This window comes from Eutrigla gurnardus (assembly GCF_963514095.1).
Source record: "Eutrigla gurnardus genome assembly, chromosome: 4".
NCBI lineage: Eukaryota > Metazoa > Chordata > Actinopteri > Perciformes > Triglidae > Eutrigla > Eutrigla gurnardus.
The window spans coordinates 23,232,020-23,256,268 of NC_139918.1; the positions used below are offsets into that span (position 1 = coordinate 23,232,020).

Sequence of the window (24,249 nt, forward strand, 5' to 3'; positions counted from 1 at the left end):
AAACGTAGGACGTGTTTGGGTGGTCTTCGGTGCCAGACTTTAACATTGAAGACATGTATGTATGTCTTAGCCCTTGGGGGGACATTGTAATTTGTTTGTGGGTAGGATTAGGCAAGTGAAGGTTTTTTGAAAGTTGCAGAAATTATCGCACTCAGTCTAGTATATTAGCAACTTTGGGTGCCATGTACTGCCTTTGGCTTCCCGCTAAGTAGCATCGGCTCTAGTTGGTCAGTAGAGACATTCACGCTGACATTCACACTTCAAGCTAGGGATGACAAAACCGTTAATCGAATTAACTACCAAGAACATTTTGGGCAGTTAACACCTATCATTCTAGGGGTCAATTTATAGTCTATACATTTACAAATTGAGTTGATCAAACAAGCAACACCTCAAGAGCTCCTTGGCACCCACACCTCAGCCCACAGAAAATAAAATATATTTACCACATTACAGGAGCAGAATAGAAGGAAAGGAAATGACAGGCGTCTCCCAGAAGATAATAAGATGCTGTACAAGAGGCATCATTGTAGACAAAAATATCTCTCAGCTTTTATTTACATTTGTACAAAAAGTGGCATTTTTTGTACACATTTTTAGCTATTGGATGTCGGCTATCAAAAGCAAAATTATCCAAAACTGACAATCCTACCTACAACCAATTAAGAAATTCCAATTAAACTGAATGTCTTGGCTTTGACTGTGGAAGTAAGTGAATGTAGGTATGGGATCACATTAAGTGGTATGAGACAATAATTATTCTACACTGTAGGCATTATCAAAGATACCATTCCAAGCATCAGTTTACAGACATAAAGAAAACAGAAAATCAGCATTATAATAGCTTCCTTGACGTGAATGTTACACAATAGTTTCATCAGTCAAGTTGAAATGGGCGAAATAAAACGGCCAACCGTAATGTTCTCTATAACCCGAGTGATTCATTCCTGGCTGCTCCAACCGCAATTTCTATCACATCTGCTTCCTCTCTTTAATGTCAAAAATCCCAGTCCTGTTGATTGTAACATAAATTCAACTGTGGAATATTCTTGATTACTTTAATGACTTGTAATGTATGTAGAGATCAATGATAACCATCACAAACAAAAATCAGAAATGGTTCATGTGTTTGGTACACACTTAAAAGGTCAATTCCAGGAGCATGATACTAGCACTTCTTGTTTCTCACAGTCTGTTGTGTATTATGCAACGGCAAAAATTACACAATCAAGTACTAATAAGTTCTGAGAATGTGTATGACAATGAAACGGCCAAATGTGCAAATATCCGCATCTGGTTACGGTTAAATTAGGGGTATAAGTCAAAAGTTAAATGTTGAAAGACTAGAACCCCCCCCAAAAAAAGGAAAAAAAGTCATGACGACATGACGAGACAGGATGCGTCAGTGCTATCAAGATCGACTTTCGACAATCATTCACACTACTCTAAAATCCTCTGTGAGAAATGCATGGATAAAATCTTCAGCGATGAGACATCTCAGAAGAATAGTAACAATGAAGATAACTTGTACAGCCTTTGTGCTCTTCATCCAAACATTACAATGCTTGGCCTCGGATGGTAAAGTATTCCAACTTTTAATGTTTTATTTTGTGAGGTTGTGTAGATGTGCATGTGAGGCTGTTGTGTCCTTTACCATGTGTCAGTAGCCATATTTTGAAGCATTAGAAAACTTCCTCAATTGTGAAAAAAAAGGTTTTACAATCGCTCTGCAAAAAGATAGTTTGCGATGAATTTATTATGAAAACACCTTTACTGAATAATTTCTGACTTGGGGAACATTTAACTCAAGACTGATCAGCTTTTTCGGACATTCTTATAACATGCAAATGTTTGACTTCGTCTCTGGACATCATGAAACATGGCCAACATTAGCTGACTTGAAAGAACACTTAAAATTTTCCAAATTGCAACAAATTGCTGACGACAAGCCAACTTGTTTTGTTTCTGGTTTGCAACCTTTACTTCTTGTACCCTGTTTACTAGCAGATTACAACCCATGCATTGCCTATAGCCCCTCATTCAAAACAAAAATACGCTGTAGCCAAGTGTATTCACTCCAAACCTGTCAATGGAAACGCGCATAATTTGCATTTGTTTTTATCGACATCGCTTGACAACAAAATGAAACAGCTGGCAAGCGATTGCCAGCTGTTTCAAATAAAATCTTGTATATGTTACAGTTCAATATCAATGTGATTGTGGTTTTCCTTTTTGTAACCATATTTTGAAGACACAGGATGTCAAAATACTATGAAATGGAATTACACACAGCTGAAACAACTACAGCGATAGACAGAGCAAACATTTGTTCGAATAATTGCATCACCGACACCAAGAATTTACATAGTCCAATTTGATTGGTCAAGTTCTGCCGATGGTCGTCTGATCATTGAATCTGTCTTTTTTTCGTGTTCATTGATAACACCTTGTCTAAGCTCAATGTGTCAAATAAAAAATAGTATCACCAAAGTTGAGATACATTTGACTATGGCATAACGATTGTTTTAGAAGAAAGAACAGCACTGATTGTTGCCTGTAGGGTGTGTACGTGTATGTGTGAGTGTGTGTGTATTTACACTGCCTTGAAGGGACAGTCAACTGGAGAGAGAGAGAGAGAGAGAGAGAGAGAGAGAGAGAGAGAGAGAGAGCGAGAGAGAGAGACGCAAGTTGCAAACAACTGTTTCATTATTCTTTGATTTTTAAATGGCCATGTTGCGATATGAACAATGTTTTATTACCACATTTTTGTGATTGGCAAATCAGTCTCCTTAGATCGATACTGTCAAATAGTTGCCTATTCAGGGTCACCAGTAATTTCTTATGCAGTAATCATTCAAAAGTGTGTGTGTTTTTTTTTCTCAACAGATTCACCATTTGCACTGACAAACAAGGACACTGGTTTTTGCTTGATTAAAGACCGCGACTTATGCTTGAGTCTACGCTGGACAACTGGTGAACGACTTTTGGTTCAGGGGAAAAAGAAGTGCCTGGGAGTCCAGGGGAAAAGCGTGGGGAGTGAAATTGGCCTCTACGAATGTGACGAAAACAGCGACCTCCAGAAGTGGGAATGCAAGAACGGAACAGTGCTCGCCCTCAAAGACCTAGAGCTTTACATTGAACTCACTGCAGATAACACGGCATCTCTCTCCAGAACAATAGGACCCAATAACCACCTCACAATTTCAGGGACGTCCAACGGGGCTTGTGCAAGAACCTACAGAGGTACAGTATAAAACAGTGTTGTTTTCAGGGACTTGCAACATCCACACTAAGTCATAACCTTTTTCATTGAATTCAGAGATAATGTTTTTAGTGAGATGATGAGGTTAAAAATTAGCCAATTATTTTTCCAACAGAAGGTCAAAATGGTAAACAGCAGCTCATACACGACTATTAGCATTAACATATGCCATTGAGTCATAATTCTTTATAAATATCAATTTTAATTGTTGTGGAGATAAAACAGACCATTTAGCACCTGAATAGAATTTAGCAGGAATCCATCTAGCACCTTCACCAACCAGTTATGTTGCAGTTTACATCCATATTTGTCCAAATGTGATTATTATGTTATCTTCTTAGACATTGATGTGAAATTGTCATGATTGTCATATTTTTTTTTGAATTAATGCCAAAAAATGAGCTTTGTGATGTCACAGTCACATTTAACCATTTAACGCTAAGGTTGTGGGTGGCCAAATTTGAAGAAATTCACTCAAATGTTCTGAAACTAACCTTTGCTTTGCTCTCATCACCTTTTAGAATATTATACCATTGGTGGGAATGCAGCTGGACAACCATGCATGTTTCCTTTCAAGTACAAAGACAAGTGGTACTCAGAATGCACTAAGTTCGAAGCACCGAATCTTTGGTGTGCGATTGAAACAAAATTTCAAAGTGAACGCTGGGGCTACTGCCCAGTTACTTGTGAGTACTACCTGTGAAATGTATGGGTAAGCTGCTATCATCGTATGAATATGCATCTGAATGTACTTTTCCAGTGCCTTTTATGAAGGCTGTTGTATATAGACAGTGAAACTGAAGTGTCATCAATAGAGAGGATCCAGACACTGGATTGAAGTCACTTTTGTAAACTGACATAAGTTCCGGCTGATGTTTGGTCAACTGAGTGTGTAACTGCTCTCCACTGAACACATCCAGACCAGAGAGCCACAGCCACATGAGAGCAAATTCACTGAGACATATTGATCTTCAAGGGAGGAATCAAGATACAAGTTGCTATTTTTGAAAAAGTTGTTGGCAATGCTGTCTGGAGGTGTATGGTGTTATTATTTTTCACAGTACCTACAGGCATCATTAGATTTAGGGCCTACAACTACGAAGACAAACATATGCAACTTTAGATAACAGGTAGAAGTTTTATACTTTGTAGCCAACATACCATATCCATACTTTGTGTATACATTCACAGCCAAAGAAGACTGGACTGTACATCCATCAACAGGAGTGTATTATCAGCTCAACACACAGTCAGCTCTGACTTGGTCTCAGGCTGAAACCAGCTGCAAAGAGCAGGGTGCCTCCCTGCTCAGCATCAATGATAATCACGAGCAGGCTTACGTCACAGGTAAGGGGATCCTGACCCTACTGAATGTGTTGATTAAGGATAATGTATTTGTGCACATTCAATAATGACGTGCTATTTGGTTTTCCATAAATGGGTTGGATTTATTATAGCACTTTTTATCAAAAAGATTATTTTTCTTAAATGCATCTGTATGTTTACATGGTGACTATTGTTTTTTCAAAATAATCAAGAGCTTTGAGACTTACCAATTAATGACTTGGGGGAAAGACTTATTTTGTCTTTTTTGTTTTCCCATTCCCCCAGCACTACTAGGTACAGGGAGCAGTACGCTCTGGACTGGGCTGATCATGGATCCAGAACACGGCTGGAAATGGTCTAATGGGATGCCTTACCGCTATATGAATTGGGACTCAGGTAGTTTATTTTCTCCACTGATCTTTAGTCAGGCCCGAGGTCGGGCCGTTTTGCACTGGTTTCGCATTCATTCCGTTTAATCGCATATTATTTTAAATGCGTCTGCATCATATTACACATCATTTGAAAGCTACGAGTCTCGCGAATCGAACAAAGTAAGCCGTTTTAGGCTCACGGAAAACACATCAAAAGCAAACACAGCATGTGTGCAAGGAGTGCACAGAAAAATAACAACAACAAGCCAAACGTTCCCTACCTTTCGAGCTGTCTGGAAGTCCAAAAACAACATGTAGCATGCTAATCCTTATATCCAGAGAAAGGTAAGAGTCCAACGAACAAAAGTAGCCACTTCGTTTAGTCCCACGAGCACGCTAACTCCGGTAGTCATCCATAACACGCCATGTGTTGACGTTGTGAGTTTCTGAATAAAAGATTGTTTATAGCTAGTTATCGCTCTTCGATGACGGGCGAACAACACAGCTTTGCTATTTCCGTGTATGGCGGCTTCTTGGCGACAAAACAAGCCCCCTTCCACGATTCTGCAATCCGAATTGGCTGAACAATCTGTCCATCAAGAGAGCCAGTGCTTCACTGGCAGCTCCGTCTGACATTGCCCTACAACACTGCACTTGCAAAGCTCATTTTTGGGTGTCTTTTTATCTACTTTCTACCAGTTGTTGGTCAGGCTTGTGGCTGTGGCTTCATTCAACTTTTAGGCCTAAATATAAGAGCCACAGCTAACTTGTTTCATTCAAAAAGAAAAATAATTTAGGCGAGGCAAAAAATTGCAATTTCCACTATGTTTGAGCTGCAGTAACTCAGTGTCAGTAACACTTCAAGAAAATTCAAAGGGTTATCTTTCAGGAATGCTCAGCTTTGTGCCTGTAGTCATAGGGGTTCAAAAACAGTAACCATTTTACTTTGGGTATGTCGTTTTCTGCCTTTTCTTCAAAAATAGGACGGCCATATTAATACTTTGTTTCATTTTTTATATTTAAACAAAATACAATCCAGTGATGAAGTGGAACCTTTTTCCCACCCTTGTACCTTAATCTGTAGCAGTCAAATATTTATATATGTATGTGTGAATTATGGAACAACCTGTTTTTACCAGTAGTGTGAATGCTAGTAAGTGGATGTGAGTACAACCTGTGTCAAAAGTATAGTTAGATAGATGGCAGGAAAATCACTGATTCGCTTCCTTGCCAGGAGTTAGATAAAAAGATTGATACCGCAGTAATTTTTGTCTGTAATATACACTGTGGCTAGCTTTAAAGGTGAGAAGATTTGACTTCCAACACCTTTAAAGCTCACAAACTAACTTTTACATTTTAATATTATCTCGTCTATACAATCCCTACAAAAACTGGAGAGTAAATATGACAATTTGTGGAGAATTATAAGAGATATATAAGGCTTTTTGCAAAACAATGTCAAGTGTAACCATTATCTTGTTTCAGGACATCCACTTCCTAATCCCGGACACATCTGTGCAATTGTTGACGCCGCTGTACAGTACTCCTGGCAAAGTTCACCTTGCAGCAAGAAATTTGGGTACATATGCAGCAGTAAGGTGGCTGATGAACGACCTACACAAGGTAAAGAAACAGATGTACCTTATTCTACTCTACACATCCCCTCAGAATAGTATAGCTACATTCTGTCACTCCATATACATATTTCTTTGTTCTTTTTTCCATGATCAGCTGCTGAGACAGGGTTTTGTTCAGACCGTTGGATTCCCTACAATGGCCACTGCTTCCACCTTAATCGCACTCAGAAAACATGGTCTAATGCTCAGAGAGAGTGTCGTGATGAAGGTGGGGACCTAGTCAGCATCCGTAATGTGGAAGACCAAAGCTTTGTCATCTCTCAACTTGGTTATGGTAGGTGAAAATAAAACACAAGTTCATCTTTAAGGAGTACATCCTTACAAAAAAGAACACCCCATTAAGCCCTCAGGCATTTCTCCTGGCATGTTTTCCTGGCATTGTGATGCTCTGCTCTCATTAACTACCTCAAAGGGAATGCACACATCTACTCAATTATCTACTCTGATAAATGTCCTCCTTGCCTGCCTTGAGTATTGGTCCTTTGGTGTGAAATGATTTTCATTTCATAATAATGGATTTAATGGTGCTTTGATAGATCATGTGACACAAACATTGCACACAGGTGGACTTCATTTCACTAATTATGTCACATCTGAAAGTAATTGGTAGCTCTAGATCTCATTTCGGGGCTTCACAGCAGAGGCATTGAATACATATTCATGGACCACTTTGTGGAACATCTATTTCCATTTCACTTTTCATTATTTTGTATAGGCCCATTACATAAAATCCAAATAAAAAACTATTTGAATCCCAGGTTGCAATGCCACTAATTAAGTAATAAGTAAGTACTAAGAAATCACCATGGGGCGTAGGGGACTTGTGCAGGGGCAAGGCATTCTATATAATTTTCAAAAGCAAATCTAGCCATTATTTAATAAAGGCTTTGCAGAAATGGGAAGATTGGCATTATTTCTTAGCAAAGATGTTGGCGGAGGTGGTCCGTAATTTAGGTAATGAAGCTTGCCTCTGGTATAATATGCTGCAGAAAACCCTACATATACACTTTTTTATGTTAAATTAGAAGATTACAATCCAGCTGGTAGTCAAAAAAATGAAGATTGAGTCAGTGAATGGGAATAATGAATAAAGCAGTCAAGAAGGGCATGAGGATAAAAACAAACAAATACCATGTGCAGATGGATTAAGTAACATGTTAAGTTCACTGCAAATAGTTTATGGAAATATGATTTTCTTCCATCTGTGATCTTTAGCATCTACTGATGAGCTTTGGATTGGACTGAATGACAGGAAGACAGAGGGGCTTTTCGATTGGATTGACCACTCTACTGTCAGTTTCACTAGCTGGGAATTTGGGAAACCTACTGTCTCAACTGACATAAAGGACTGTGTTCTCATCAGGGGAGAGGTAAGGTGCATCTTGTGGGTATGTTGCACTATAGCAAATGAACATAATGGAACATTTGAAAAAAAATTGTGAAAGTGGCATTAACTAATGCGCTTTAACTTGATTTATCAGGCAGCAAAAAGGCTAATTTTGCCACTGCATATCAGTTTACTTTATTATGTTTAATTGAGTATTTTACATTTGTACAGGTTTAAGACTTAAGTGTTTTTGTTTGATTCCTTTGATTTACTAGTGCACTAAATGCAGGACCTTTCACTACATCCACATGAATATGTAATGTTTTTTTGATGCAGAATGGGAACTGGGCTGACCGTGTGTGTGAGGAGAAACATGGCTCCATTTGTATGAAGATGAGTTCCTCAAAACCCACCGGAGATGAATTGCGGCAGGATATAGGCTGCAAAACTGTGCGTTAACTTATTTTTTCCTATTTAAAAAAAAAATTCTCTTGTTCATAAAAGAATCTCCAAAGTCTAACTTGGGTGCCTTAACTTCTAGGCACTTCATCTAACTCCATCCTCCCCCAAAGCTTGTATTAGCTCTGATTAATTCATAGTACTCTACATGCTCAGCTTGACAGGACAGACAAAATAAATTGGCAACACATTTACATTTATCGGTTGATAGAAACACACCTTCAAATTAATATGTTTTGTATGAATACAGCATTAAATAAAATGTTTAGCTTGATGATACTTTATACTGCATCCAGGTTTACATTTTTAAAATATGTGTGTTTAATTTCAATGTTTTAGGTTTAAAACGTTATATATGAGACAAACATGGCGAAAGTTATTTCCTTCTCTGAAAATGATTAACCACAAAAACACAAATTATGATAAATGATTAACGTAAAATAAATGTTCTTCACTTTCTTATTTTCCAACTATCCAGGGTTGGAGAAAACATGGCTCTTACTGCTACTTTATGGGAATGCAGACCAAAACTTTTGATGGAGCCAAAGATGACTGCAAGAGCTCAGATTCTTACCTAGCTGATGTTTCAAATGGGTAAGGCATTTATTTTGATGACAAATTTTACAAGCAACACTCTTAGAAGTTCGATTGTATTGGTATTTACAAACCGAATTTAAACAGAAAATAATCATATACATTTTTGTTACAGTACAACATTTATAAACATGGAAATCCTGTAATCCTAAATGTGTAAATATTTCCAGGGTGGATAATGCCTTCCTTGTCAGCTTGGTGGGGTTGAGACCAGAGAAATACTTCTGGTTAGGTCTCTCAAATCAGAAAAACATTGATACGTTTGTGTGGACCAACACAGACTCGGTGAGGTTTACTCACTGGAATGCTGAAATGCCAGGTATGGTGGAAATGTTAAACTCCATCTGTAAAATGTCTCAAGAGGTAGCTTCACAATTGACATTTTACAATTTCTCCCTTGACAATGCAAGGTAACCAACAAGGCTGTGTTGCCGTGACAACTGGGGTGTTGGCTGGCCTCTGGAATGTGCTGCCCTGCACAAATAAGGAGAAATACATCTGCAAACACATGGCAGAGGGGGCCGTCTTAACCCCTGCACCGCCAACTCTTACCCCAGCTTTGTGTGCGGATGGCTGGAAACTGATTGGATCAAGAAAACTCTGCTCAAAGGTACAGCCACAAGTTAAAAAAAAAGATTTTGGTTTGGTCAAAAAAGACTTAGGCTTGGGAAATGTGACGAGATTGTCACAATATTGGTTGGCCACGATAATGGTCCTCATGTGTAACAGTACATACTGTATACTGTTTGCTTGTTGTGAACTCAGACTACCAAACCATGTTGAACCTCTTTGTCTTCTGGTCAAGGTGTTTTACCAGTCATCCTCAAGCAGGAGGACCTGGTATGAGGCCAGAAATTACTGCAGGGCCATCGGAGGAGACCTGCTCAGCATCCACAGCGAAGAAGATCAAACATCGCTGTCAGACCGGTACAGTATGACAACATTAAGAAACTACAAAACTGGGTGCAGCAGAATATACATTTTTGGCTAGCATGGGAGCTTTCTTCTACAGATAACTGTTAAATTAGGAGAAAGTTTGTTCCTTTAACCTTTTCTAACAGGTTTTATAACTTTCCATTACAGCAATGGGGATTTTTGGATTGGACTTAGTGCTCCTGACCCAGCGACTGGTTATGTATGGAGCGATGGATCCCCAGTGAGTTAACCTTTTCCAACTTTAACAGTTGAGTCAAATTGTAGTTACTTTAGGACTCTCAATTAAATGGACAATAGAGTACTGCAGGAATGAGTCAAAAATCTGGAAATGAGTCAGCATTTTTTTATATCAATGGGATTTTTTAATGGGTTTTTGTTTAGATATGAAATAGGTCAGTAAGTACGCTATCGTGACTTTTGAAGGTTTTACGTGTCCTACAAAAAGGTGATTGTTAACAAGTAGCTGAAAGAGACTACAAAACAGCATCACGCCAACTGCGTGTGACTGCTCATCCCTCGCTCGCTCTCTTCTTGGACTCAGCTGACGAATATGTGAAATTAATACAGAATAAAAAAAAAACACAATTGCAAACAGCAATGAAATCTTTCTATTTTTAATAGGTAGGGCCAGGACTCGATTAAGAAAATTAATCTAATTAATTCGAGGCTTTGTTATTAATTAATCGAAATTAATCGCATTTTAATCACATATAAATATTTTTTAATGGTAAATGGCCTCATTTATATAGCGCTTTTCTCCAAAGCGCTTTACAACAATGACTGACATTAACACACACATTCACACACCGACGGCGGAGTCAACCACGCAGGGCGACAGCCAACTCGTCAGGAGCAATTAGGGTAAGGTGTCTTGCGGTTGCGGTTGCCAGCCATCTGCTCTACCTCCTTAGCTAAACCCCCCCCCCAAATATATAACTATTTGACCTGAGAACAGTGAGAAGTAATTTTTTTCACATGGATTTTTAGTATACCATTGAATAAGACTGAATACTAGTGGTGCACGATATATCGGCCACCGATATAATATCGGCCGATATGGTAATTTTTTTACACATCGGTATCGTTCCGATGTCAAAATAGGGCCGATGTGAATCATATCCGTGTATTTGACGTGTGTGTAGGCTTAGATGTGAGTGTGTGTGAGAATTTAGATTTAAATCTGACCTGTGGAGGGCAGTAATACGCTTAACAGCGTCTACACTGCCGAAATCCTAGAAGAACAAGCCGAGTCGTTACTTTGCGGATGTCGCCCTGCCTGCCTTACGTGATATCATAGCCATTTTATTAATTTATTTTTATATAAATATTAATTTTTTCTTCTGAAAATCTGATGACAGTCATATTTTGCACACAGGTAAAGGTGCCCAATATCAGTCATTTCTGAAAATAAATCACAAAAGTAAAAAAAATGCGTTTTGGCTCTTTATTTGATTATCATAAAAATGTGTTTTCTATACAGATATCGACATCGGTAAATATCGGTATCGGCCATAACAGCAATATTAATATCGGTTATCGGTATCGGCCACAATTTTCACATCGGTGCATCACTACTGAATACATAAGCTTAAGCAACAAAATATTGTTTATTTCAGTGCAATTTGTGCCATTAAGTGTAGCCAAGTGTAGCCTAGGTTTCATGACGCCCTGGGCGAACATCACCTCCAGCGCCGCCCAGACGCGTATTTCTCCGCGACGGTCGACAAGCGCTTCTGCTCAGCTGTTGTTCATTCAGAGCTATTTTTTTTATCATAACCTCGTAAAATAAATATGCCATGTTTCTGTAACCAAGAAGTTTGTACATTTCTTTTATTTATCCGTTCAGAGAGAGAGAGAGAGAGAGAGAGAGAGAGACACACACACACACACACACACAGAGAGTGTGTATGGTAGTAGACAGTAGTAGTGTAGATATACAGTTGAAATACACATATTTGTTTATCTACTCTTCACATGTATTCAATTTATTTTCTCTTCCTGTTTCCCAGTGCGAGTTTAGATACACAAATATCGCATTTGTTAATTATTTCGAAAATTGCTTTTATTTTGAAAATTGACCAGATTGTCTCGTGTTTCTTTGTGTGAAAAAAATAGAAACCGAAACGATCGCTTCACGGCCTATGCGCGGCGCTCCGCATCTGGTGTGAATTACACTATCTCTTAACAAGGGCGCCGAAAGGATGCGGGCTCCGCTCCGCGCCTATTCGCGCCACTTCCGCAGCTGGTGTGAACCAGGCGTAATCGGTCCGCCTGAAACTCATCCAGTGAGGAACGTTCCGCGGTGCAAAAATAAGTGCGATTAAAATGCGTACAATTTTTTAACGCGTTAATTTTTGTGTAATTAATTAATCTTAATTAAAGTCCCGGCCCTAATTTTTAATAAATATAATGGATGTATGGATATATAATTTGTAGTACATTAACAGATTTGCTGGTGGCATGCAGAGAAAATATAAAGTCAAAATATTGCTTGACAAGTATTATAAACTTGTGTTTGCTGCAGAGCTTGTTTTCTGCAATAATCCTAAAGCCAAAGGAAAAATCAGATTGGCTTTATTGGGAACCAGTGGCCTACAAAAATCAATTATTCTAGAATCAAAAATTCTAAAAAACTATGTGTTTGCTTTCTTTTACAGCTGCAGTTCCAACACTGGCGTGATGGAGAGCCAAACAATAAAAACAATGCGGAATCTTGTACTCAATTCAGCATGGATCGACGACATTCCAGTGGGTCCTGGAACGATGTACACTGTGAGATGTATCTCAGTTGGATCTGCCAGATCCGTCTAGGTAAACTGCACTGAGTACACTAACTGAACTTGTTTTTCAAACTATGACTTCAATCACTATGCCTACCCTTCTAGCCTAAAACTGTTCAACTGCAGGGCAAACTACAACTGAACCTGGCTGTTTGCTCACAAAGAACTTAAAGGAATTATCCCTTGAGGTGTCCTTTTGGGCCCTGTTCCCATGTTTTTGTTTAGAAACAATAACATGTTCACATTTTTGCCTTTTATAGGCAGCGGGGGAGGGGCCTAGTGAGTGACGGACTGGGGGGTGGAGAGGAGCGCTGTGCAGGAGGACTGAGAGAAACGCTGTGCTCACACAAACTCTGTGAAGAAATTCAAGTGATTTGCTGAATTTATAGAAGAGATACTATCGATATTTGGATCGATCCACCCACCCCTAATAACGACATGCTGTTTCTAAAGTGCGAGCAGGTCGTGTCACTCGACTCATCAGGAGAAAAAAAAAATCTGTAACGTTTAATTGGACCTCAACATTGACATTCGTCTTTGATTTCACACAATCTAAACTAATTCACGTTCAAGTTCTTTATTTACAAATGTGTTGCCTTCAGTTAAAAGTTCACAGAAAAATTAACGTGTTCAATGAAGGCGTTCTTTTGAACTCGTTCATGCACAACACTGGTTCAAAGTATTTCCTTCCACTTCTATGTCCTTACAGGAGCGACTCCAAAGCCGTCTCCAGCCCCTGTTGCTCCTGGTAAGTGGGCCATTTTTCTATGCATCCACATGCAAAGTATTGTGCTTTTAGCTTTATATTTGCTGCTGCTGTTACTTCTCTGTGGGTCAATCCTCCTTTAATATTTAGTGTGATACACTGGCTACAAATTCATATATATTTGTATAAATATTCATATATTTAAACATCACACTTCATATGCCAACATTAGAAAGCTAACATTTCCACGGTGGCAATGCTAACATGCTGCTATTTAGCAGTGTTTACCATGTTTGTCATCTTAGTTAAGCATCGTATTAGCATGCTAACATTTGCTTATTAGCACTGAACACAAAGTACAGATGAGGCTGATGGAAATGTCTTATTTTTTGCAGGTCATTAGTCACTGTATTGGACAAATTAAAATTGTGAACTTATGGTGGTGCTGGATGAAACGTTAAGGCACCAGTGAAGTTATTACTTTTGATTCTCAGGGGGACATGAAGATCTGCACCTAATTTCATGATAGCCTTTGAGGTAGATATTTAACTAAAAGACACAATTGTAAACATCATGGTGGCACTTCAGGGATCCCTAAAGTCAGTAGGATACATCAACTGGAAGTTCTGTGCCAATGAAGTAGAGTTCACTTGACCAGCAGGAAATCTGACCTGCTGGTGGAACTCGCAAACAAGTCAGGGGATCACCAAAGTCAGAAAAAAAGCAACAGAAATCTGAGCCTACACATTCTGTAATGCATAACATTTTTCTGACATGTTTTCAGACTACAATAGGACCTCAGACGGGTGGCTAGAATGGAACGGGGCCCAGTATTATATTACCAGATTTGGAATGCCCATGGAAGAGGCTCGTCAATCCTGCCAACGGATGCATGGTGACTTAGTAACTATCAACAGTGAAGCAGAGAATGTTTTTTTATGGAAACAGGTGAGGAGTCGCAATTATTCTACTTACTCGCATTACTCATTAACCATGGCATTTAAGCTCAGGACATACTGTGATTTAACTACTGCTTTACTGTGTGCCTTTGTATGTCTGTGTAGTTATATAGAAGCCATGGGAATTACTGGATAGGCTTGAACGTAGAACTTGATAAAACATATGGGTGAGTATGACTTAATTATAAAAAGTGGATTAAAGAAAATAAGTCAGTAAAATAAGCAAAGAAAGGTATCAAAACTATATGGCATGTAGATGATGTGAGCAGGTGAATAATGTGTTGTGCTGTATTTCATTTCACTGGAACAGTTAAAATAGGCCTTGTTTAGGGTATGGGGTGTATGGTATACAACATTCAGTCAGTTTGGTATACATCTAATTTTTTGGGTCATGGTTCAATAAATGTTTTGTATAACAGGAAAACATCATCTATTTTTTAAATCATTAAGATTCAACTGTTATAATTGGACATAATTCTTATTTTAAATGCTATATTTAAAATCAGATTTATTTTATGTTCCAAAAAAAAGGTGGATGGATGGTTCTCCAGTGGTGTTTCAAAGGTGGGATGAAGATCAACCTGTTTTTCTGCGCAATGATGAGAATTGTGCTGTCATGACTCAATATACAGGTGAGTAACTTAAACATGTATTAATCTTCACTGGCATACTTTTGTATAATTAATTAAATAAATATATGATAAAGAATTGATGGAATTACATTCAATTATAAATGTAAAAATGCATTTTTTGCTAATCAATGTATTTGATTACAGGGTTCTGGCATGATTATAATTGTGGGGCTGAGCACAAGTCCATTTGTAAACGCAGTGGCTCACCACCTGCCAATGCCACTATAGCACCAATAGTTGTTCCAAAAGGTGGCTGTCCACAAAACTGGAAACAAATTGACACAAAGGTCAGAGGTCACTTTTCAGTTCAGTTTAGCTGATAATACTGATGATAGATTAAATGGGCCTTCACTCTGAAAATGCACTGATATACTTGTTGATTAAAACGATAAGCTACTGTTCTTTTGTGTTGTCCTTTATAGTGTTACAGCGTCAATAATAAACAGAAGGAAACGTGGTATGGAGCAAAGGCACAATGTAAAGCAATTGGAGGAAATCTGGCTTCAATTCTATCCAGACATGTGCAAGGTGTGTTTTTCCCAGAAAACATCATTATCGTCATATAATTTTCATGATCCAGAAAAGTGCATCTCATGCATATTTAATAAGGATGTTATTTACAATTTAAGTACAATTTACCATCAACCAACATTTAGATTGTTGACCAACTAATTCTCATCAGTCAAACAGTTAAAAAGAATAATCTTAAAAATAAGCATTTTAAAACCTGCTGAGCAAAACGCTTAGGAGCAGATGTCACTTAAAGGAGTAAAGCCTATTTTATTACAATTAAAATCATGCTTAAAGGGAAATATTTTCACCTGACATTATGACCAGTGTCTAATTAAAATTCAGAATCGATGCATCATCTGATCGGCTTTCCTGATCGTCGAGACCAAAGATAATGACTGTCCACCAATGATCATTATAATCATCAATCATTAATTGCAGTCAGAGACACTGGACTTCATCACTGAACGGTTATACACATTTAAAGTTTTTTCATAGAGTTCAGCTGGATTCATCTAGATTTTTATTTAAAATATTTGTCAGCAAGCATAAACATTATATTTATACTTACATATGGTACATCTAGAAATGTTGGTAGCGCTAACTAATGCCACAGTGCCTGATATACCATCGAAACTACAGCAGTGCCAATGGCCCATCAGCCCTGCTAGCAGACTTCAGCTGTCATGCTGCAACAAATAGTGAATCAGACCAAACTGGCTTGAGCCAAATTACTGAGCAAACTAACTACTTTGGCCATTATTAGCGCTCCACCCTCACAACAATGGATGGTACCATTGTCCATTGTAAGTTGCAAAATGTAAGCCTGTATCCATTCAGGAGATGTTTTCTGCTTTCTTTTGTTGTGCAGTTTAAAGTAGACCCATTCACTGATAGAGATCAAAAGCATCATCATTTAGCTTATTACGATTTATTTAGTTATTTATTTTAACTTGGGAACAAAAAAATGGTTCAATGATATAATGAATATGTGTTACATTTTCAGCGCTTTTGACTATTGAATTGGTCGAGGCACCTACCACAGACCTGTGGATTGGTTTGTATAAGAGAAATCACAATTCATTTCTCTGGACTGATGGGCGACCAATGCGATACAGCAACTGGGGGTTTGTAGTAAGTGCACAATGTGATTTTTTTTATTTGATGTTAAGTAAAAGAGGTATGTACTGCACTAATAAAAAAAACGTTTTTCTAATTACCATTTTTCATGAAAATTTGACTTTTCTATTGTTGCAGTATCGCCGTCCTCCAATGTGTGATTGACAACCCTTTTGAGATAGATAGATCGAAAGAGTGATAGTGATGATGACAAGGGATTATTTTTGCTTAAAGCTATGGTCTACGATGGTCTTCCATTGGCTCGTACCCTCCATCCAATTCCCTCGTCTCCCTTGCTCCTCGTCATTCCACCCCCTCTCCCACTCCCGCCTCATCGAATCGTGGAACACTGAGGGGAGGGGTTTGGTTGGGGGGGCGGGATGCTTTTTTCAAATCTGTCTCAAAGGCTCAACTGATTTTCAGAATGTAGACCATAGCTTTAAGTCTATAAATTATTTTTTAAGAAAAATGCTACATATTATATATTTAACATGTTTAAACTATACTCAACATGAAGTGTAACTGCTTCAACGTAGGGTCCAAACAACTGAGGTTAAGCCTCAAATACACAGCACTTTTTATTCATTAATCAATCAATTATATGCATCTGTTTTGTTTATATAAAACATTTTTGGGTGTATGGCTTAATATTTCTGACATCTTGATTTTGCCATTGCAGAGGCAGCCCCAAATTCAAAGATTATATTCTATGTACGAAATGGATTATGACATGTTTCATTCTTCAACATATGAGGTAAAACTTTCTTCACACACTGTAAGATGCAATATTACTTCAATTCTTAAACATAGTTTGCTCTTTACCACACCATCGCCGTGTTTCATCAGAAATCATGTGCTGTGATGACTACCGATCCCATCATTGGTATTGGGAAATGGACTCAAAAGTCCTGCAATGATACCAATGGATATGTCTGTCTCCGAAATATTGGTGAGCCTATCCTCAGCTGTTTCTTTTGAATGCATTTCCTCTGGCCTAGAACTAAAGTATATTACAGTGGGTTTTTTTACATAAAATAATCGCCATGGTACTCTGATGTGTGCATTTTGAACCCAGGCCTACTCAAACAGGACAGTTTGAGTGAGTGATTTCATTCTTTTCAGGAAAATTAAAATGAATTACCCTTTTATACAACCTGGCCCCTGACTTCAAAGATGAATGGAAAATCTGAATGAATTTGTTTCTGATATATTTTTGTTTACCCTAAACAGATGCTTCGTTCCCAAACTCAACAAAACCACCATCTACTGACTATGTCAAAATATTCAATGACTCAATCAAGTTTGTTTCTCAACAAATGAACTGGGATGCAGCCAAAAAGAACTGTGAACGTGATGGTGCCAAACTGGCTAGCCTGAGGAATGATTGGTCACAGACCTATGCTGAGCTGCTGGCTTTGAATAACAAAGGTCCTATGTGGATTGGAATGAACAAAAATGAGGTACGGAGAAGAAATTCTCAGAAAAAGATCCTTACCTTAGAAATTGGCTTCTGTAATTATTAACATTTTGTGCAATTTATTTAAATACAAATATGTATTAAAACTCATACATAAAAAAACTCATTTATATTATTGATGTTTTTTATGAAGCTAAATGTTTTCTATGCGTTTCTCCATGGTGTAGCAGAAACTCCTAATAGATGAGTATCAATATACTTATTTATTCAGATTAATTAGATCCACGAGATTGAAATATTTAAAATATTTAAAATACTTTTCAGCAGTGTTGGAGACTAGCTAATTCTAAGAAAAGGGCAATTTCTGTTAAATAACAGATTACAGATTTCCTTGTAAAATTAATCTAAAAATTAAATGTTAGATAAGAGTTATGCTGAATGGAGTTTGATCAATCTTTGCTTTCAGACTGGCGGCTATTTCAGATATATTGATGGGTGGCGCATCGCCCTACCCAAATGGGATAGATGGGAACCAGCCACAAACCGACCTTGTGTATTCATAAATCAGGAGGGAAAATGGAAGACTGCAAAGTGCAATGAAAACATGACCAGCATTTGCATGACGTCTACAGGTACAGCTCATATAAATTTCAATAAATTCATGTGTGTCAATGTTAACGATGACGTGCATCCTGCTAGGCTTGAAAAGAGTTGTTGCTTGAATAGAGAAGACATTGCTATTAAATAGATGTTTATATATTTTAAATAAAATGTTCATGCTATTTTACAAAATGTGTATTCACTTAACTTTAATTGGATTGCTTGCAAAAAGCTTAAAGCTTAAAAGTCTGTCAGATGCTGAGCCATGCCACCGACCCCTGGCCATTGCATCGCCTTGCGGTTATCTTGATTAACCATGATTGGACAATATGAAAATAGAAACAATCGCCCAAACCTAAATCCTGCCTGCACTGATTTAGAACGTGGCGTAGCTCTCTTGTTCTTCAATTTTAGATTAGATGCTACTAAATTAGAAAGCACGTACTATACAGTAATTTGTTGATCCCAGTTTCAACGGCATCTCTTTCATTCACAGATGTGCCACCAACAGAGTCAAGTGTTTTCCCAGGCTATTGCCCTGATGACCCAGAAACATCTATGAGACACAGTAGCCAGGTGAATACCTGGCTAGCATATAGGGGTTATTGTTACCTGTTTAACACAGAAAGGGTCGAGTGGCCACATGCATCTGCTAACTGTATGAGACATGGTAAGTATTTTCTATGGTTGATCAAATGCACATTCTTAATCAATCAGCTGTGTTTTTAGCGTCAACTGAAGACCTTTGTTTGTTTTTTTGTTTGTTTGTTTGTGAAGGTGGACATCTTGCCAGCATTGAAAGTCCTTATGAGCAACAATTTATTGAAAGCAATATTTTAACATTTCAAGACAGCCAGAACTCTTTCTGGATCGGCTTGTATAAAACTCACAAAGGTACAGTGTCATTGTTTGATCTTTCTGTAAAACAGAGGCTCTGAAACAAAGAGCTTACAAAATTACTGCAGCTTGTTTTCATTTTCTGGCCCCCACACCCGTTTAATCCACCTTATTTCCAGCTATTTAGAGCGAAAAGGCTCTAGTAGTGAACATAATGGTGAACATAGAGCATTAAAGGAATACTTCAATCTTTAAATGACCATTTGTATATCAATTACTCACCACGTTTTACCTTGAATTCTTGAAGAGAACTTCGCCAGCCTCCACAGTGAACGGAAAAGCCGAAAACGGAGTAAATCATTAATGAAATTAAGTAAACGGAGGCCAGGTTTAACAACAGCAATACTATATTCAAACAAACATTTATAAACTCACACACAAATTGCACTTAGGAAAAGATCATGGTTTGAGTTAAATATATATATATATATATATATATATTCATATATTTAAAGTAATGTTTTTGGCCTTTTTGGCTTCATTTAGATAGGACAGTGTAAGAGTGAAGGGGGGAGGGAGAGAGGGGTGACACACAGAAATCTCGGATTTGAACCTTGTGGCCACTGCTGTAGTGAGGACTTAGCTTCAGTACATGGGGCACCGACTCTACCACTGAGCTATCCGGCACCCCCTGGTTAAAAATATTTTGATTGTAAAGCAAAGGGAAACTTAATGTTGTGAACACAAAGACAAACAACACTTTCACATGGGACACAAAACCATATTTCCTGGGTGAAAGTCCTGTGCTCGTTTTTTCCATTCTTTATACTTATACATAAAGCTCCCAGATCAGCTTCTCTGAGCATCTTATAATGACACGGATGAGTTTAATGTTGTAGTCACTTGAAAGCCCTGTGCGTCGCATGCAGACACTAAAGGATGGCATGGATGCCTTGTGTGTCAGTATTGGGAACTGAGGGCTGTGGCTAAGCGTTTGTATTTAACGTCCTAGGAATTAGACCAGACTGGCTCAGTACTGCCCCAACCAACCAAAACTTGGTGTTTTAATTAGCACAATTTTGGAGTTTGGGAAATCTTGAGCATACGACTGGATAAATGAGACTTGGATTACACTACATGAGTTGTGTGAGAGTTTGTAAATAGATGTTTCAATAGTTTTGCTGTTGTTAAACCTGGCCTTCATTTACTTCGATTCATCAAGGATTTACTCCATTTTCTGCCGATTTTGGATTCTTCTTTCTCCTTGGAGGTAAGCAATAAAAAAAGTTTTCTTTAAGAATTCGAGGTGACACGCAGTGAGTGATTGATATATAAATGGTCATTTTAAGTGAAATTTCAGGGTGACGCAGCTAAAGAGTTGTTTTTTTCCTGTTAGGCAACTATATGCTAAAGTTTTTTCCCGAAAACAACTTTATAGAGGCGACAATATGTCAACGTCTTCAGCTTGTTCTGTTGCCCTTAAGTGGCTAATTAATGTGGCTTTGTGGCCAGTACACATTAAAGATCAAATAGAAAAATATCAGGTTGTCCAAACACATTTGGAAAATGTAATTGTTACAAAATCTTGTTTCCATTTACATTGAAAGAAAATATATTGAGTATCAAATTAAAGAAACGCTTTATCTGATACAAGAGAAATTAAAGGATTTTTTGTCCCAAGGAATGTGGCTGTGGTTGGATAAAACTGCCATGGACTACACAAACTGGAGGGAAATGGACTCTACTTCTGCCTCTTATGGAGCAGTTCAAGTTAGAGCTGGGGTTTGGATCACAGGGCAACGGTGGCACGAGAAAGGATATATCTGCAAAACAGCCAAAGGTGAGATCATCGTAAAATTTGACTCAAAGTTATATTTTTACATTCACAGAAATGTGTAATATATAGTGTTGAACCAACTCATTTTATGAAAAATATATTCAGAATTTGATTTTTGATATTTACAGTATAATGTCAATGATATGATACAGGTATGACACAATTTGAGTTTTAAGTTAATCATGTTTGTTATCTTTCTAGTATTACCAAACATGCCACAGACAACTGGTAAGTTACATCCCTTTATCCTTTTGATTCATAATAATACATGTTGTTCTTCTGGCTTATCATCTATGTGTTCATCTGTACAGTAAACCCTGTGGTGGATCCTAAAACCCGTGGCCACACCATTTTGGCAATCGTGCTGGTCATTACTGTGATTGCCATAGGGGCAGTCATCACCTTGTTTCTTTTCAAGAAGTCTGGACGTCCCTTACCTATCCCTGAGAAGTTATCTACCTTCGACAACCCACTCTTCTTCAACAATGAGCGGTCCCAGCCTAATCTGGTTGACACCAATAAACTAGTAGCAAATGCAGAGGAAGAGAACACTGGGCCTGTTATAGATGTGTGATATTACTAACAGCAGAAGCTACTGTGTGTGTGTGTAACTTGCTTTAATGAACAAAAAATTTGAGCAGAGGATGTCTTATTTCACATACAAATCTCTATGTTTAATCATTTCAAATTATGTTTGATTGTATATTTTATGCTGTATATTTTATTGAAACTAAGAATATACTGATTAATTGAATGTAAGAGGGAATGTGTGGATGAATGGTCAGAGAATTTATTTTTTGATTAAGGGTATTGGCAGACAATTGGAGCAAAAAATATGCTGGGGTAGTTTTTTTATTAACATTTTGTCAAATGTTTACACATTTACCCCACCACAGACAAAAATAAGGGGTGTGAATCTTTGGCTTCACAGCGTTTCGATTCAACTATACGATACAGTAGTTGGCGATTCGATTCAAGGATGATTTTTTTCAAATCTAATCTGTAAACCACGATTCGATTCAGTAACTTGTAACCAAAATTCTATATCCATGAAATAAACATGAAATAATGCGAGTGAGACTATCTGTATTCTTCTATAAGGTGAATAAATAACATATTTATTCTATAAAAAAGTAGCCCTGCAAAATATTTTATGCTGAATACAAAAATGTAATTAAACATTGCTCAGTTATTTTTAACATTTTTCAGTAGACTACATGCTGGATGGGGAGAGAGTGTCTTAAACATTAAAACATTAATCATAATTAAGAATCACGATTCATACGATTAAACGCATTTATATAGATTATTGGGGAAGCCAAAACGATTCATTCTATATATTTTATTTTAGCAGATCGATTTAGTTGAATATATAGGACTGACAATCAATTCATCGATTAATCGAATGAACCTCTCACAAAAATTTTGTATTTTAAAATCCTTTGTATTTTTTTCATCCTTATTTATATCTGCTGGTGGTAAATACTGATTATTCTTCAAAGTTTTACATGTAAAATAAATAATGAACATTAAACAATCTCTTGAATTCATATATAATTTTCAAAAGAGAGAGAGAGCTGGTAAAATAACCTTGGCATAATGATAACACTATTTGAGGGAGTGGAGACATCTAAATCTACAAAGATGCTGCTCGGGTTACAGTTAAAAGAGTTATTTGGTTTTCTTCTGATGTTCAGAGCAAGCTCAACAATGACATACAGTACCATTAATACATCACCTCCATATCATGGAGAGTATGATTTATGTAATAATTTGGAGTTGTGCCTACTGGCCATCTAGTCCAATATTCTCTCTGCCTTCAGCTCTGTTTTGGAGACAAAGCTATCTAACTTTTTAGTTTGCTTAATACTCTGCTATGTTCACCAATTTGTGGGCGTTTCCCCTCCAAACAAGCCAAGATATCAAGTGTATATCTTCAAGATAGTATGCATCTTCCATTCGCTAAATTAACTATGAGTTGCTTTCATTTGAGAAATTGTCATTAATATCAATTTACATACTGGATCACTCAACACCCACACCAATATTTTCACACATAATGCCTTTTTAGTTATGGGCAATTTGCTCAAAACACTTCCATGTGGATTTCTAAACCAACTGGAAGCAGCCCGTGTAAAAGCACAGAGTAGAGTACTAAATGTGAAGGAATCGTGGACCCAAACTTTCCTCGAGCATGCACAATGAATACAAACGGCAAAACATTATCAAAAACTGCAGTGAAGTGCCACTATGCAACAACACAACTGCTTTTAGCATTGAACCCCAACAGCATAACGTAAGAAACAAATGCGACATTTCTTACCTTACCTTCCCATTGCATAGGCATTCTTACTAGCTCAGAAGTAATATTTCTATATCACCTTCAATAAGGCACAAGTCGGAAATCAATTCTATCAGATTAAGATGAAGGATCCAGCGGGTATAGTTTAAACATGCACAGAGACAGGAATTAAATTATCCCCGTAGAAACCATAATGTCCTGTTCTCTATTTCTTATATATATATATATATTATATATATATAGATATATATATTAAGCGCAAAGGGTTTTATATTATCTGTAAAGCGTCTTTGAGTATTGAGAAAAGCGCGAAATAAAATCCATCCATCCATCCATTTTCTACCGCTTATCCTGTATTTAGGGTCACGGGGGGGGGGGGGGGGGGGGCTGTATGTAGCTTCTCAGCATACACAAAGTATGTGCAACACAGCATTGCGAAACTACACGTTGATATGATTAAATAACAAAATAACAAAAACATCCACAGAAGTTTATGTTCATGTCAAAAAAAAGCATCTAAGCATCCATGTCTCCAATACATATTATGTATTGGAGACATGGATGCTTTTTGTCAAGCTTGACATGTCAAAGGAGAGCCTACAAGCCCTTCAGTAGCTCACAACAAGCAACCAACAGGC

The 24,249-nt window shown here is 37.6% G+C and overlaps 1 protein-coding gene across 2 annotated transcripts; it reads left to right on the forward strand.

Annotated features, from left to right (window-relative positions):
* The first annotated feature begins 1,420 nt into the window (after positions 1 to 1,420).
* Positions 1,421 to 22,383, forward strand: LOC311012725 (macrophage mannose receptor 1-like). 2 transcript variants are annotated; one of them, XM_084008342.1, is made up of 31 exons: positions 1,421 to 1,578; positions 2,887 to 3,243; positions 3,784 to 3,948; positions 4,454 to 4,609; positions 4,874 to 4,984; positions 6,445 to 6,582; positions 6,691 to 6,870; positions 7,812 to 7,966; positions 8,260 to 8,373; positions 8,861 to 8,976; positions 9,147 to 9,295; positions 9,387 to 9,586; positions 9,782 to 9,903; positions 10,060 to 10,132; positions 12,570 to 12,723; positions 13,402 to 13,440; positions 14,183 to 14,346; positions 14,463 to 14,524; positions 14,889 to 14,989; positions 15,134 to 15,276; positions 15,412 to 15,517; positions 16,506 to 16,633; positions 17,298 to 17,372; positions 17,465 to 17,567; positions 17,849 to 18,078; positions 18,502 to 18,667; positions 19,132 to 19,305; positions 19,413 to 19,529; positions 21,154 to 21,312; positions 21,511 to 21,537; positions 21,621 to 22,383. In XM_084008342.1, exons 1-31 carry the CDS (start codon positions 1,488 to 1,490, stop codon positions 21,881 to 21,883), a joined length of 4,338 nt encoding a protein of 1,445 aa, XP_083864468.1. In that variant the 5' UTR covers positions 1,421 to 1,487; the 3' UTR covers positions 21,884 to 22,383. The 2 variants fall into 2 exon arrangements, with proteins under 2 accessions (XP_083864468.1, XP_083864469.1); XM_084008343.1 differs by having other exon boundaries at positions 17,304 to 17,372.
* Positions 22,384 to 24,249: the final 1,866 nt, after the last annotated feature.

What these genes read in the sequence shown, in the direction of transcription:
- LOC311012725 (XM_084008342.1), top strand. Translation starts at nt 1,488, where the DNA reads ATGAGACATCTCAGAAGAATAGTAACAATGAAGATAACTTGTACAGCC. An exon ending in TTGTGCAAGAACCTACAGAG is followed by an intron (nt 3,244 to 3,783) that starts GTACAGTATAAA and finishes ATCACCTTTTAG; the next exon opens with AATATTATACCATTGGTGGG. An exon ending in CTATATGAATTGGGACTCAG is followed by an intron (nt 4,985 to 6,444) that starts GTAGTTTATTTT and finishes ATCTTGTTTCAG; the next exon opens with GACATCCACTTCCTAATCCC.